The following is a 16,309-nucleotide window of genomic DNA, read 5'->3' as shown; positions in this document are numbered from 1 at the left end:
ACTGTACATAGTTTATCTTCACCTAATTAATTTTTGACACCTTCCAAGTTATCCTCCCCCCCCCCCATAGGCAAAGCCATGAGTCAAGCCACAAACTAGCTTCATAATCCCCAAACACAGAACAGGATTTTCACTTTTTATAGCAGTCCATTTCCTTCACAGTGGTCAAACTTTTTCCTTTGGTCAAGGCAATATGGCCAGTGACTCAATGAGTGCAGGGCTAGTCAGCTATAGAGCTGTGAATAAAACATTTTAAGTGTGTTTAAAGTGCAATATATAATGTGACACCAAATGGCGATTGTGAGCCTTATGGGAAATTCAATGTTTTTTGAAAAAAGGTTTAAAGAAAAAGCATTTTCAGAACGTTTTTTATATGTATATTTTATGTATAGATTCCACCTATGGCACGGGTGTCAAACACAAGGCCCGCGGGCCGAATCCAGCCAACCAGACCTCGTCATGTGGCCCGTGTAGCCGCCGGCGGCTGCCAGCCTTCACCTTTTATTCTCGCTTTTTTTTTTGACACAAGAAAGCCGCCTCTTCAGCGCATGCACGGCAGCCTACAAGCCAGAGAACGTCTGCCCTCTAGCGGCGCCGGCCGTTCTACACAGGAAACCTCCACTTTACATGCATTCAGGAAACCTCCATTTGTTTTTATATTGAGCACATGCCATCCTGTGATGTGACAGATCCAACGGCTGCCTGAACAACCGGCCCTTTGAGGGTGACCAAACTGCTGATGCGGCCCCCCGATGAATTTGAGTTTGACACCCCTGACCTATGGGTATTATTGGACTGTATCAGCCTCTAGGCAGCAGTGGTTAGTTAAACAAGTCAGCCCATAACCCATGGTGTTGTTTAACTTGTTTAAAAACTGAGCTGTTCCTTCATACATAACACTAAGCTGAGATGTTTTAAAAATGAAACTGAAACTTGTCATGGGAGGAGAAGGGAGTGAATGAGACCAAGGCTTTGCTTAGTCTCAAGGAATTCCCCATGGTTTAGTGTTCCATGTTAACACAACCAGGGAAACAGGAAACTCATAAACTGTAAATTAAGACATTAAATCAGTGTAGCAAGTTAAAGGCGAATGGTAAAAGGCAATAGCGGATCTATTCTTAAGCAAATTTAATTTTTGATGGAATTAAATGAAGAATATGGATTAGGGATGTTTATTGTTTTCAGTAACTGTTTAAACCTCTTCACAGAACAAAAAAATTATCAAAGTCACAAGCTGTGGTATTTCTGACTAGAATTTTCCAAGACTCCCATTAATGAGAGACTCATGTTAATCTGTGGGAAATGAAGCAAACTTTGTTGTTGTTGTCAAACTTTGCCTTTGTCTGGTAGCAATACAATTACCATAGCTTTTTGGGTTTTTTAAAATTATGTCCTTAATCTATAGGTGTGTTATATGAGTCGGAAGGCACAGTGATCTAAAGTTAAGCTCCTTAGCTTAGGCAAATCACAGCATATAACCGGCAGGCATAATGATACTCTTCGCTAGCTTGGAAAATTGGTGTTGTCCACTTTGACTAACTATAAATGCCAATAAGATAAAGTGTTATGAGATAATAGGTAAAGGTAAATACAGAAGCAGTGAAGTGGTGGAACAAGGAAATCTAATGTGTACTGAGAAAGATTGATCCGTGCTGATGATTCCACCAAGGACGAAGTATGTGGGAAATGTCTTTTCACAAGTGAGACTCAGAAAAGTAGCAATATAAACAGATTTCACACACACACACACACACACACACACACACACACACAAAACCCACTGTATTTAATGCCAAGGCAGACATTTCATTGTACACGCAGTGTTAATTTGTCAACTGAAAAGCACATGCATTAAATGAAACAGCCATAAATGAGAGTTCTTTGGAAGATGGCAGGAGTTGAAACAAAATAATTTAATGAAAAAGGAAGATGGGAGAAAGAAGATTAGAAAACAACAAGTGAAAGGGTGGGCTCCCATTGTAAAAATACTGGTACTGGGTACAATACAAACATGTACAAAGGAGACATAATGGCAAAAACTGACCATTGAGTGGGTACATGAAGGAGAGATAGGTTCTCCTTATATTGGCTACTCATCATTTCTCCCTCTTTCCCAAATGGGGTAAAGGGGGGGAGCTATTTAGTGAATCCATAGATTTAAAAGAGTGCTGTCCCACTCCCGCTTATCTCATCAGCCCTCTCACCTGCATCCAAAGTCATTCTTCCCACATCTTAGCACCCAAATACACACTCCCCTTTCCATTTACTTTGATGGCAGGAGTATAAGTAGCTCTGGAGATTATATGCCTGCCTCTCTCCTTTCCAACGTCAATTGACTTATTGTCACAGGAGACTCTGAAATAACTGGACTTCCCACACCACGCCTAATGTGAAGAATGGTTTCAGTAGGAAATTTAGTACCACCATTAAATCATTCCTTTGCAAAAGTGATTCGTGATTAGTATGATCAGTTATGCAGGGAGGGATGAGTGATCCTGTGTCTGTAGCCACACTTTGACTTCACCACATGTGGCTTCACCACATATGTCTGCAAACAACACCTTTTAAATGTCTGGTCCTTAATGTTCCCAGCTCCTCCTCCTCCTGGAAGGAAGGAACACATGCCTTTGTCCAATGTGAGCACTGGAGAATGGTTATTTAAATCAAAATCATGCAACCGGCTCCCAACATTTTGTTTCCTTTCTAAAATATCCCAACACATTCTAGTGTGACCACAAAACAAAACTGAGGATAGAGATGGGCAGATCATTCTATTTCTGATTCGCATCAGTGTTACAAGTGTTCATTTAGAAGTCTTGTCCTGTTTCCACATTAATTTGCCACACAGAAATATGTGTTCAAGTCCTTTGTGTTGAAATATTTCATTATTATGAAATTTATCACAAATTATATATCTATGCATGCCTTTTATCTCAGAGTATGCATTTGGGCGTGCCTTTTATTCTTTCTTATTTTGCACTGAGCCTGGGTCGCCAATTTTGGAGAAGTGCAAAATCCAAAGGATTAATACATTTTGATCTGCACATTTGTCTGGGAGATGCTGATCAGGTCAGTAAGCTTTGAAATTCACAGAAATAGAATTACTTAAGCATCCCTAAGCAAGGATACGGTTAAGTATATCTATCAAATAGTGGGGCTTTGTAGACCAGAGTGAGTGTGATTCTTAACGGCAGGAGACACTAGAGGGAGGAAGCAAGTTTGAGTCCCTCGCCTAATCCTGTCCTCAGATACAGCTCTCTACATTCTCCCATATAAGTGACTGTTTGCCAGTTATGCGGAGAAATAAAGTTTTGAACTTGAGAACAAACTATGGTGAGAGACAAACCTGTCATTCATTCTTGACAGTATGTGGCCTGGCACATCTTGAAATGAGTCCCACAATGGGTGAAGGTGCTCTGCATTATACCTGCCATATTTCCTCAGGTACACTATTCTATCAACCTAAAAGTCTTTTTGGTAGTATGCTTAAAGGAGAACCGTGGAAACCCATTGGAATCTGATTCTAAGTGAGTCCTTTGAATCCAAAGCCCATAGAAATTATTGGCAGTGACTTCCAACTTGTAGCTGGGATTGGAGCAGGAATGTGTGTGTTTTTTAATTAAAAATATTTTCAGTGCTTGCCTGCCATACATGATATGCAACATCTAGTCACTATTCAAGACAAAACACTTTCGTTCCCACTACACACATACCACGGTTCCAATTTTTCATTCAAACTTTCTGAATACTTTTGCTTTCCTATCTGGTTGCTCAGTGAGCTTGTGGAGAATATAATTCATCCTAAAGCAATAGCATCCTCATTCATCATCCACTGCAAATAATGTTCCTTTTTCCAAAACAGCTTTAGATGCTGGTAAAATGTAACGTTAGTCAACCCAAAAGGAGGATTGTCTATTTGTCAAGCTCTGCATTAACATGAAGAACCAGACAGTATTAAAAACAACAACTACTACTTTGTCACTGTAAGTCATATACTATAGAGCCATAAAAGAATAAAGATAGCAAGGGATCAGAGAATCTGAATTTGCAGAAGCCAAACACCAAGATGACAGCATCAATAAAATATTTTATTGAGTAACTTGCATCCTTATCATTGTGATTATTATTTGAATGTGTATGGCAAGCAGTAGGTTGAATCCAGACTTAGTTATACATTACAAAGTATGAATCCAAGCCATGATAATTCTGAATATAATCACACACACACCACATATACTATATAATAATATTTCTCTTTTTGCTGTTTCTAAACAATTAGATTTTAAAAATCTAAAGTTCCTGACACTTCATACTACATTCATTTCAATGAGACTAAGAGTGTGGTCGGATTTGGCCTGTAGAGACCCACATCTAAACATCTCTCATCTTAACAGAAGTTTTGTGATGCTAAAATAGAGGGAAGCACATTCACACATTTACACTAAGTTCTTTGGCTCAAGGGTGGATTCTGGACTTACTCGGTGGTCTTTTACTAATCACCACCCCTTAGCCTCTGTTATTGCTCCCCCCCAAAGGGAATATTGGTAATTTACCTTGTATGGCTGCTTTAAATATGGAGGAACTTCAGGGCACACTATGATCTATTCCAGGGATGGCCAACTCTCAAGAGACTGCGATCTACTTTCAGAATAAAAACTGGGTCAGCTCGAAGTTGTTGGACTTTTTTTAGGGAGGAGAAAAGCCCCGGTTTTTTTAGGGGTTAAAGAAAAAAGCTTGGGGGGGGACTTCCATTTGGGGGGGGGGGTTAAAGGCAAAGGACAAAGGGGTAAAGTCACTCACAAAAAGATCATTATGGATGAAAACAGCAGCACAGAGAAAGCTCTGTCTTCCCTTCCAGAGATCAAACAGCAATGGAGGGCGGGGCCGGAGTCAGTTTTAGCGACGCTAAGGAACAGGAGCCAGAGATCGACCACAATCTACCAAAACCTCATGGGGATCTACCAGTAGATCGCGATCGACTTGTTGGACATCCCTGATGTATTTCATGGGTAGGCAAACTAAGGCCCGGGGGCCGGATCCGGCCCAATCACCTTCTAAATCCAGCCCACAGACGGTCCGGGAATCAGCGTGTTTTTACATGAGTAGAATGTGTGCTTTTATTTAAAATACATCTCTGGGTTATCTGTGGGGCATAGGAATTTGTTCTTTTTTTCTCTTTTTTTCAAAATATAGTCCGGCCTCCCACAAGGTCTGAGGGACAGTGGACCAGCCCCCTGCTGAAAAAGTTTGCTGACCCCTGATCTATTCCAAACAAATAAGTGTCATTGCACAACAGTATACAAATGTCCTAATGAAGGCAGTTGGTGCTGTAATGAGGAATATTGAATGTTAGGGTGAGGATGGAAATGGCATTCACAGTTGTATCTCTATGGCATGGGTCACATGTGCAGCAGCTCTCAGGGTAAGGAAGTTCCTCTTATAACTTTGTTAAACCTCTCATATTATTGAGCAAAAATATCAAGTTACCCATATTTAGTATGTGTTGACAATGTTAGATACAAGGGGGGAAATCTAATGATCTCAGTGTATTTCTATTGTGCAAAAATACCCACGGCTGGACACAGATGAAGATGTTTGCAAGTAGTCCTGCACACTGCTTTGATCAAGGCACTTTCAAATTCAAACCATCAACGTTGGCACTAACAGTAGGGTACCGTTGTGTTTTGCCACTGTTCCCAAATCCTAAAGCATTTAAACAAACAAGCAAGCAAACAAACAAACTTAATATTGTGAAATCAGGCTTTGTCAGAGTCTCAGGTTTGGTTCTCACAGGCAGCTTGCAGACTGACCTTGATGGAAGTCACTGTGGGTTGCATGGAAATAGTTCCATGATATCATGCATTTGCCGCATTTAACATATCTCCAGGAAATGTAAGTAAAGGGCACCACTCTGTTCACAGGAAACGTTCAGTGAGATGAAATTAACTTGGCAAAGCACACTGATAGCACACAGCTGAAGACAAGGCTGTCTACCTTTTGCGGGGGAGCGGGGAAAGCCAATTGTTAACTCAAAACATGATGGCTAGAATACATAGAGCTAACAAGCTGTAGTTCTGGGAACCCAGACATTCCTCCATGCCCAATGGCATCAGGTCTGGCACTACAGAAAAGGCAAAGGCAGGGCTTTTTTCAGCTGGAACTCAGTTCTGGCACCTCTCAGGTGGGCGCCATTGCCATTAAAGAAGAACAAGGGAGGCATTCATGATGAGTTCTGGCACCTCTTTTTCTAGAAAAATAGCACTGGGTAAAGGCATATTTTTGGGTTTTGTACCTTGAGCACCATAATGCCTTGGGTTGTCTTTGTATATGGAGACTTTCAAGGGTAGGTTTTGATACGGCATACAAGTAATTTATTCAAATAAAATTCCACTGGGCTGCCACTAGCCCCTGCAAGGCATCTCTTTGCATGTTGGCCTTTGTCATTGCTTTTTCTCCTTGCTCCTAGCTTTAAAACACCAAGAACATAATTTGTGTTTCTCTTTGGCAGATATCCGTGGTCTACAAGGATTTCTGGACCAAGCTTCAAAGCTAGGACTTGATGTATCTTTACAAAAAGTAGACAGGAACATCAGCAGGGTTTTTGCCAGCCTTTTCACTACTATGAAAACAGAAGAGTTGAATCGCTATCGAGATACGTTACGAAGAGCGATCTTACTTCTGAGTCCAAGAGGAGCACAAACTTTTATCAACGAGGTTAGTACATTCTTTCTGGAACCAGTTTCTTGTTGTAATTCTTGTAAAAAAATAAAAATACTAGTTTGCAGTCTTAGGAACTTTTCTGAAAAGCACTCATTTGCAGATGTGTGAGAGATATGAGGTGACACTGGCGTATCTGGGAAATACAATTTCCACACTTGTGTCATGGAGTCTGAGTTGGGTCTCTTCCGGTCTGTACTAAAAGCTCTGTGTAATATGCTGTTAGTCAGAGGTGTGTATGTCGTGTTGGGTAAGGCCTAAATGACTCAGCATCCCTTTTTAATATTTCATCTGAATCGAGTGATGAGGTCTGCAAAGCTAAAACAAGTATTTAACTGTAGTATTTCTGTTCTGAAGTTGACAAGGAGCTAGATTTCATGTTGTCTTAGTTAAGCTGGTGTGTATGTACTTGAAGAGTACTGCACTGATAGATGAATTGATACTGTCTTTTGAGGAGCATTAGTATTCCATGAAAACCTGGATGGAGGACATGGGACTGTAGGGAACTGTTAATTGTGATTTGGGGAAAAGGGGTATAAGGAATTAAGAGAGATGGCTTGAAGTGTGAACTTCAAGGGATAGAGATCAGAAAAGAGTTTCATGTGAATATGCCTCAGAAATATTAGTTATCTGAAATGTGTTACACCTGATAATCTAAACAGAGGTGGGGAAACTCAGACCAGGGGCCAAATGTGGCCCTCATGCCTTTCTATATTGGTTGTGTGAACTCTCATTTGGAAAATCATTTACTGGCAGTGCTCCGTGTCCTCTTCAGCATGACTGGAAGCTGTTGTTGAACAGGGATGATATCACTTGATTTCCTAAATCAGGGGTCAGCAAACTAAGGCCTGCAAGTCGGATCAGGCCCAATTGCCTTCAGGGTCTGGCCTGCGGATTGTCCATGGATCGGCATGGGGATTCTGTTTATTTGGGATGCACCATTTCCCTCCCTGCGCTGTTCCACCCCCCCCACTCCCTCACACACACTGTGGCGGGGCCTCCTCCCTACCTCCTCCTGGCTTCTCCCCTCCCTGCCTAGAGAAAGAAGGGGGTTGGGCTGAGCTGGCTGAGCACCATTTTAAGCAGCCCCTCCCCGGAGCCAGCCCTTTCATGCAGCTCAACTTCCCTCCGCTGTTGTTGCCGCTGCTGCCCTGGTGCTCCTGTGGGCCAGAGAGTGGACCGGACAAGCTCACTCTGCCTACCCACGAGAAGCAGCAGCAGTGGCAGTGGTGGCGGCAGCAGCCCCTGGGAAGGTAAGCACAGGGGCTGGGGCTGGGGAGGAGGACTACTTGCCCCCCCTTCTTCCAGCTCCGCCTCCCAGTGCTGCTTCCCCAGCCCGCCACAAGGTCTGAGGGACAGTGGAGTGGCCCACGGCTAAAAATTTTTGCCAACCCCTGTCCTAAACGAAGGATGAAGAGGGGTGTGTGTGTGTAGCAATCCCCGAATTTCACAAGGCTAGAATGTAGCCTACTTTGCAATGGACAGTGTCCTATCTGTTGCTCCATCCTCTATTTGTCTCTGTCCCCATCCACCACTGCCATGTGGTCCCAAGAAGGATCCTCAGAAGGACTGAGAAAGGTTCCTCACCCTAATCTAGGTTGCCTTTGGAATCAACCTTTGTATTGAGCCTAGTAGTAAAAGGCGAAAGATTTTTACAATCTGAAGAGAAACCAGAGCTTTATAGGTGTGATCTGGGTGCCCTGTGAGCTGAGCCATGTAGCAGAACTCCACCACCACAATATATATTTAATTAACTAGTAGTCATCCACACCACACCACTAATTTTATTATGGCAGCTCAATGTCAGTTCTTCCTTATTAATCTACAGCAGCAAGTATTTGTTGCCATCCTTTTTTTAATCTTTAGAATTGTTGGAGATGAAACTAATTACAATTCAGGTGTAACTGTTGGGCAGCAAATCTGATTACCGTTATTATCTTGTGGGATAATATTGTCATTTATTAATTTTCACACATTGTCTTCTGAAATGAAATAGATTATTAGTAACTTGAAAAATCAAAAACACAAGTGCCAGAGCTCAGGTAATGCCACATTTGTACACCGAGGGAATGTGATCTTAATTGCTCTTCTTTCAGTTTTTGTTCCTTAGCCAATGTGACATTGAAGTATTATTGTAGTTCATCACTGCTTTACACTTTGTATTTAACACTTTATTTAATTTACGATTGGCTGCTTGGTGCGAACATGGAATGCAGACTAAATTTTCATAATAAAAAATGCAAATGGTTAGGTATTTATATGTGAGTGAAAAAAAGACTGAATAAGAAATAAGCAAGAACTAACTGTTGTGAGCATCCAGATACTTTGTGGAAGGCAGCGTTTTTAAAATGCTCTGCCTTAAGAAACCATTTCCTTTTTAGCACCTGCAAAAGAGCTCATACATGCTTTCAACAGAATCTTTGTGCATATAACAAAGGTTTGCGGAGTTTTTTCTGGGGTGCATACTTAGTTCACATGTGGTATTTATTGTCCATTACACTGTGCAAACTAGTGTGTGCCCTGGAATACTGAAATTGAAATACTTTGTTGTCACTTGTACAACTTGTATACAGCGAGATTACACAATATATATTCACCAATCTTCTGTAGTTGTTTGGAAAAATAAGTATTTGTTGTTGAGCTACCTTTAAGGAAAGCTTGTCCTCCATTATTTGTGGTCTTATTGAGGGACAAACAATAAGCTTCTGAGCCAACCACAGGACTCCCCAGAACTGAGTTTGAAAGCCACTGGAGTAAAGTATTAAAATCAGTTCAACCAGCTTAGTTTTCCAATGCTCTTTGAGTATCTCTAATACGATTTTCTCTATATGTTGGCTTCCTTCCAGATCTTGAAGGATACACCTATGAGTAGGCTTTCAGATTTGCTGAAAAGAAAGTGGTTAAATCAGAGGCTGAGTTATATTTCTTTTCATTCTAGCGACCATATTTCATTACATGCTATCAAACCAGTCACCTCTAAAATCCATAACTCCTGCTAATATTCATGAGGTTTGCATTCACATGTTGGAAAGGCAATAGCCCTGCAGGACTGTGAAGTTTAAAGGGTAATGTACTAAATTATCATGCTGCTTTGGCCATCCCCAGAGAAAAGTGCTATTACAGGAATTATTAGGGCTAATGATCCTGATATTTTTCCAGATCCCTGCAGGAGTATAAGTCTGGGCTGAATTAAGAAGTAATTTGTTCAAAAATCTTCTGTTACTGAATCTTGATTGATTCAAAAAAAAGCTTTTGGAAAGGGAAGTTGAATAATGGAAGTATGTAATCTCTCTAAAGGCTCCGTGCATTTGCAATATGCTGAAGGGAGTAATTCGACAATCATGTTGGCCATATGGAAGCTAGCAGGTTACTTAACTCCATAGTATTTATGCATCTGTGGACCCCCTGCACACCATTACAATCACAGGAGGAACAAAGTATGGTGTTTGAGATGGTTTTCAGCAAGGCATTAAATGTGTTTTTATTATTTATGGAAGAAAAGAAATATTGTCCCATTCCCAACAACCACAGCAGGTTTGACTAAATTTCCGACCATAATGGTGAGGCTGAGGAGCTGTCCAGCACAACAGGAGCACGTTGTATGCAAGGTAGACTATCTCAGCAATGCAGTTATCCAACCAAGGAGTTCAATAAAATCACAAAGAGCTGGGTAGAAGTGGATTATACAAGAGTCAGTCTACAATGAGCAGATCTTCTCCTGTTGCTTCACCCCATCTAGGAGCATCACAGAACTTGAACCTGGACCGTACTTTTGGTTCTTATTTTCTCCTCTCATTTAGGAGATGGGAGGTCCCATGCAATCCTGTGTGCACTGTACCTTCTTATTGCAATTCTTCTCCTAGGTCTCTGTGTGTGTGTGTGATGATGGAGAGCACCTAATCAGGAGGCATATTTGTTACCTTATTCTAGAAAACTAGCAATACATCCTTAGGATATTTTATTACCGTAATAAGAATAGTCTAAGAATGACATTATATATTTTTAACTTTTAAACATGTTTTTCAACTTTCGGTGGCATTGTGATTTTAATGAATTTAAGGAAATTGGTGGAATATCTACTGATATTCTGGATGAAGGTTAAGTGCTATGAAGTATGTAATGCTTCTTTTTTAGCTTTATTTTATTTTTATTTTTTAAAAAGAGAGTGTACACAGAATGACAAATCCATTTTGGTTCCAATGATTTTAATGGAGCCACCACAGAAGTGCAAATGGTTTGGATCACAGCACCTTTGGATGTGTTGTTGTTCCATTCTTATTCAACTATTTTTAAAGCTTTTCAAACATTACAACAAATTGAATGTATATATAAACTATTTTGTATCTCTGTTCACCTGTGTCTGAAACTAAACAAAAAGTTAAAAGAAAAAAGGAAAGAAATTGATTAAAGAAAAACTGAAGGAAAATTGGAAGAAAGGTTTCCTAGTAAGAGTATATTAATCTGTTTGAAATCTATATATCTCTCATACTCAATACACTGTGCAGTCTGAAAATTATTATTTTCTGCAGCTATAATCGAAGGTTAACCAAAAGACTAGAAAATCTTTCAAGTATCTCATAAAACTCCCATTTCTATGGTAAAGCTAAATATTTCTTCATCTGATGTTATGAGATGTTTGCTTATAAGTTGCTACAGTGAAAGGTGAATTTGTCAATTTAATTCACGGAAAACTTAAATATTTAAAAATCAAGAATGCAAGCAAGCTTCATTCCCCCAATTTTAGATTTGCTTAGATGTGATAGTGTGTTTTCCCCAGTGTCTGGAGATGTAATACATGTGAAATACTTGGGTTGAGATTCTGAACAGTCTGAAGTGTCTTGTCAGCAAAATGTTTTATTTATTTATTTAAACACAACTCCCTTTTGCCTCAGATTCTAAAATATTGCACCTTGCGACACCATGTGCTTTTCTGCTTGAATGATGATTAGCCTCTCACTAGGTTTTCCCAACTTTATTATTATTATGCTACGAGGTGCTTAATACCTGAGAATGGACCTGAGGCACTGATGTAATGAAGATCACCGTGTGAAGTGGAAAGTCTTAAACATTTCATGAAGAAAGCTCCTCAATGCAATAGCAACAAAAATAAACATTTGTGGATTACTAGTGATTCTTATACATTGGTACCTCGGGTTAAGATCTTAATTCATTCTGGACGTCTTAACTTGAAACTGAGGTAGCACTTTAGCTAATGGGGCCTCCCGCTTTCTTGCATTTCCTTTTCATTGGGATGGTTTTCGTTGCTGCCTCCTGTATAATGTTACGGGCCTCCATCCATAGTTCTTCAGGCACTCTGTCCACCAAATCTAAATGCTTAAACCTGTTCTTCACTTCCACTGTGTATTCATAGGGGATTTGATTTAGATTGTATCTTACTGGCCCAGTGGTTTTTCCTACTTTCTTCAGTTTAAGCTTGAATTTTGCTATAAGAAGCTGATGATCTGAGCCACACTCAGCTCCAGGTCTTGTTTTTGCTGACTGTATAGAGCTTCTCCATCTTTGGCTGCAGAGAATATAATCAATCTGATTTCGATGTTGCCCATCTGGTGATGCCCATGTGTAGAGTCGTCTCTTGTGTTGTTGGAAAAGCGTGTTTGTGATGACCAGCTTGTTCTCTTGACAGAACTCTATTAGCCTTTGCCCTGGAGCAGGAACCAGCAAGCCACTCCAGTATCCCTGCCAAGAAAACTCCATGGGCAAATCTTTAGATAGCTGTAAAGATGTTGTTTATAAGCAGATGTGCAGCAGGCTATGGTTGCCTATAGAGGTTGAGCATTCTGAAATCCAGTAGTATGGATGTAAGCAGGAGAGCGAGTAGATGGGATAACCTTTTGCACCCTAGGCTCTGTCCCAAGTTTGTTTCCTTAGCTATAGGGCCTCCTTTTCCTGTGAGTTCATATGACTTTGTCTCAAGATGCCCAGATGGCATACATAAAGTAGCGAAGACAGGGAGTTCCAGCATGTGACCTGTAGCTTTGATCACTGCCATTGCTCCAAGTCTCTGCCAGCTGCCAGCATGAGGAAATGGCCACAGTTTTGTTGATGGTGATACTACTGGTGGTGCTGGGCCTGGTAGGAGCTGTGTAATGTATTCTGCTCATTATTGATCCAGAGCAGAACGTATAGTTAGCAGAGTAAAAACTTAAACACATTGTGGGATTCCCCCAAAATAGACCAGAAGCAATTGTATTTCATCCAGCAGAGCTTTACTGCTACTGAAGGCAAATGGGCATAATGGTCACAAATCCAATACATTCAGGATTGGCACTGTCCAAAAGAAATCCAATTGCAGCAGACTTAACTTAAACTTACAATAACTTATAATAAGATTAAACCTTAACACTAAGGATACAGAACAGAACACCACACCGGAAGGAAAGAGAGACAGAAAGAGAGTGAAACTCAGGCTCCTTCTGGCCTTACTTTTAAAGTCATGCTGTTCAGTCTTGTTTGCTTAAGCCAAGAAATTGTCTCTTCAAAGATATTTAGCACTAGTAAACACATCAATGGCACAAGACAACTGAAGAAGCCCAGAAAACTGTTCTCAGGGAGTGTGCTATCCACCAACCCCAACAAATCAGCAGCCTCTCAACTGCATGGACTGCTAGGGTGAAACGGGGATAGAACACTGACATCCTGTCTTCTTTATTACCTCATACACTGCTTCCTCAGCACCTCACAGCTACTTGGAACAATGTTGAACTTACCCTTTTCTTGAATCTTTTTGAACTTATTTAAAAAACAAAAAACAAAAATGAAAAACTGAGTCAAGAATTTGTAAGAACCTAGTAAAATCTGATATTGCAACTTCACTTTATTTTAGGTAGTTTGTAAGTTTTCATGGCGTTTTGTAAGTAATTGTCTCTTTCTCACGTATTTGATAAATTTTTGAACAACTGTGTGAATATTTGTCGCCAACGTGCTGTACGAGTTGCACTTACTTTTATAGTCAGCATGACCTTGACAGAAAAAAATAACAGAACCAGTTTAAGCCAGCTGTACTCAGCTTCTCTGAAGGAATAACCATCATGAACCTTCTGCTTGTTTCTTTCACACACAGAAGCCTCCAGAACCCTCTTGAATCAATTAGAATAGGAAAGATCTCTATACCTCAGATCAATACTTTCTGTAATAAGAAATGCAAACTGACAGGCTGCACCTGCATAAAGATGTAGTGAGTCCTTCACGAATGATGCCAGTTGAACCCAGTGGCCATACATGCCTAACATTTCAGCTCAACTCTTCTTTGGAATGGTTTGCACGGCCTAGTTCTTTATTCTGTGAACCATATGTATGTCCACAGATGAAAGGCATCCTCATCACCCTGATCAGCATATATTGGGGGGAGATAGGGGTTGCCATGTTGGGGGAGGAGAAAGATGACCCAGGAGACCACTGTGGGGTGGTCTGTGTACAAGGGGGAAGGCTACAGAAAAAGGTGGATGTGAAAACTGGTGCCAAGCGAGGCTGCGGGGTAGAAGGGAAAAGTGGCTTCAGAAATGAGGTTGGGAGGGTCAATAGGGGGCTTATTAGTTTCATGAAGTGGGAAGGAGAGGTCTAGGGAGTGGTACTGTGATGGCTTGTGAATGCTCTTTGCAATTAGTACCCTTGCTCACTCAGAGATATATATACAGTCCTTATTTTACATATGTACAGACAGCGCATCCTCCGGTTCAGATTCTGGGAGTGGCCTACGCTGGCTTCTCCTCCAACAGAAAAGGCGGGGAAGTTTCATGTGATACTTCTCTCCCCCCCCCCTCTTTAACTCTCTCCTTTCCCTGGCAGACGGAATAGGCAGTGTCTCACTATCTGTGCCAGAACTTCCTGTCTGGAGCTGAGGCTCTGGTTCATCATCTGAGAGCCTTCCCGCCTCCTGGCTTTCCCCTCTTTCCTCAATCACCACTTCCTGCCCACCCTCCTCTGCCTGTTCCTGCTCCTCCCCTGCATTCTCTGGCAGTACCATGACAGGTACGCAGGTTGGTGAGATATAAAAGGAGTGTAGTAGGCAAGCAGGGAAGGGGTGTGACAGGTAGGGAGGGGTGATGAACAATGCAAGCAGGAGTAACAGCCCCATGTGTTTTGTGAAGAACAACCATGTCTTAAATAATCCAGATATTTTCTAGCATTCTCAATTAAATAATGGATGCTTTTGAAAATTTGGTACAAGAGCAGTAACTATGCTGAAGCAGCATCTCAGATGAATTTAGCTTTGTTAGGTTCTCTAGGGGTTTTGGTTTTTTGGGGGGGATGCAGACAATAAAGTTAATCCAAACATATGTAAATTCGTATTTTCAATTTTATTCTGCTCTAATCCTTTTGAATGGAGCATTTCAAGGTTATATTTGAGTGTCTATGGAATGTATGGTAGGAGATCTAATAATGCTGGTCGCTAAATTAATCTTGAACGATTAAATCTTGTTTCAGCATGAGTATATGATGTGATGTGTGTGGTTTTATCACATGAATAGGTTGCAGCTCAGTGAGGGCAGAAGACTGCTTAGGGTAAAGAGATACATGATATAAATATTAAAGGGTCAGAATTGAAAGGCAAGCTCAGACACCGAGGGAATTGTTGACATTAATATTCTGAGATTAATTTTAGCGTGAGAGACATTTGTTTTTATTAATGTAGCCTGCCTGAAAGTTCACTTCAAATGTTACTCATTGTACATTTCATCTTTGTCAATTTCATTCCTTTAGTAATTTTATTTTGGGGGCTGCATCGAACGTTGGCTGGTTTCAAATTTTTTTGTGGTGCTCTGTGTATGTGAATGTGTATGTATATGCATGTGCATATGTGTATGTGTGGATGTTTCTTGAAAACACTTGCATTGGGAAAGTTCACCTTTTAGTCAACTGTCCACTACCTTTGTTCCCCTGACCTGTGGCTGCTTTGGCACCATCTTTCCTTGGTTTCTGAATTATTCACTGAGTCATCCCAAGCAGTTAGTGAACATGGTGATGTTTGGCTGATTTACATCAGAATTCTACAATCATGGGGAGATGGCCCATAGGATGTTGTTGGACTCTCTCTCCATGGGTGGAGAAAGCAGTCCACTCCCAAAGGCCTCTGTGTTCCAGTTACAGAAACCTTTCTCTCCTGTAAGTGCTACAGAGTAGGAAGGAAAAGGGAACCTTTCAGTGGCAGATTGAGAGAGACTTTGGACCCATGGGATCAAAAGCTCTTCTGTTCCCCTCAACACACACTTGGCAAGGAAGGGAAAATATGCAAGCTTGAAGTTGATATACCGCTCCCACCCCCTACTCTTGACTGTCATGCAAAACTTTGTTTGGTGGTTCTGCAGATAGTAAGTTTCCTGGTCTATCATCTATCTATATCTATCTATCTAACTATCATCTATCTATCTACCATCTATCATCTATCTATCTATCTATCATCTATCTATCTATCATCTATCTATCTATCTATCTATCTATCTATCTATCTATCTATCTATCATCTATCTATCTATCATCTATCTATCATCTATCTATCTATCTATCTATCATCTATCATCTCTATCTATCTATCATCTATCTATCTATCTATCTATCATCTATCTATCATCTA

General features: G+C 40.7%; 1 protein-coding gene across 6 annotated transcripts in view; it reads left to right on the top strand.

Moving 5' to 3' along the window:
- Nucleotides 1–16,309, top strand: part of GRID1 (glutamate ionotropic receptor delta type subunit 1) — a 702,351-nt gene that overhangs the window by 404,189 nt on the left and 281,853 nt on the right. For all 6 annotated transcript variants that reach the window (XM_083614626.1, XM_083614625.1, XM_083614628.1 and 3 more), the window contains exon 4: nt 6,509–6,714. In XM_083614626.1, the coding sequence (XP_083470752.1) occupies nt 6,509–6,714 (206 nt within the window). The remainder of the gene's footprint in view (nt 1–6,508; nt 6,715–16,309) is intronic.

This window comes from Podarcis filfolensis (genome assembly GCF_964270895.1).
Source record: "Podarcis filfolensis genome assembly, chromosome: 5".
NCBI classification, from domain to species: Eukaryota; Metazoa; Chordata; class Lepidosauria; order Squamata; family Lacertidae; genus Podarcis; species Podarcis filfolensis.
Note: the sequence above shows the minus strand (reverse complement) of the source record. Positions and strands in the feature narration are given on the sequence as shown.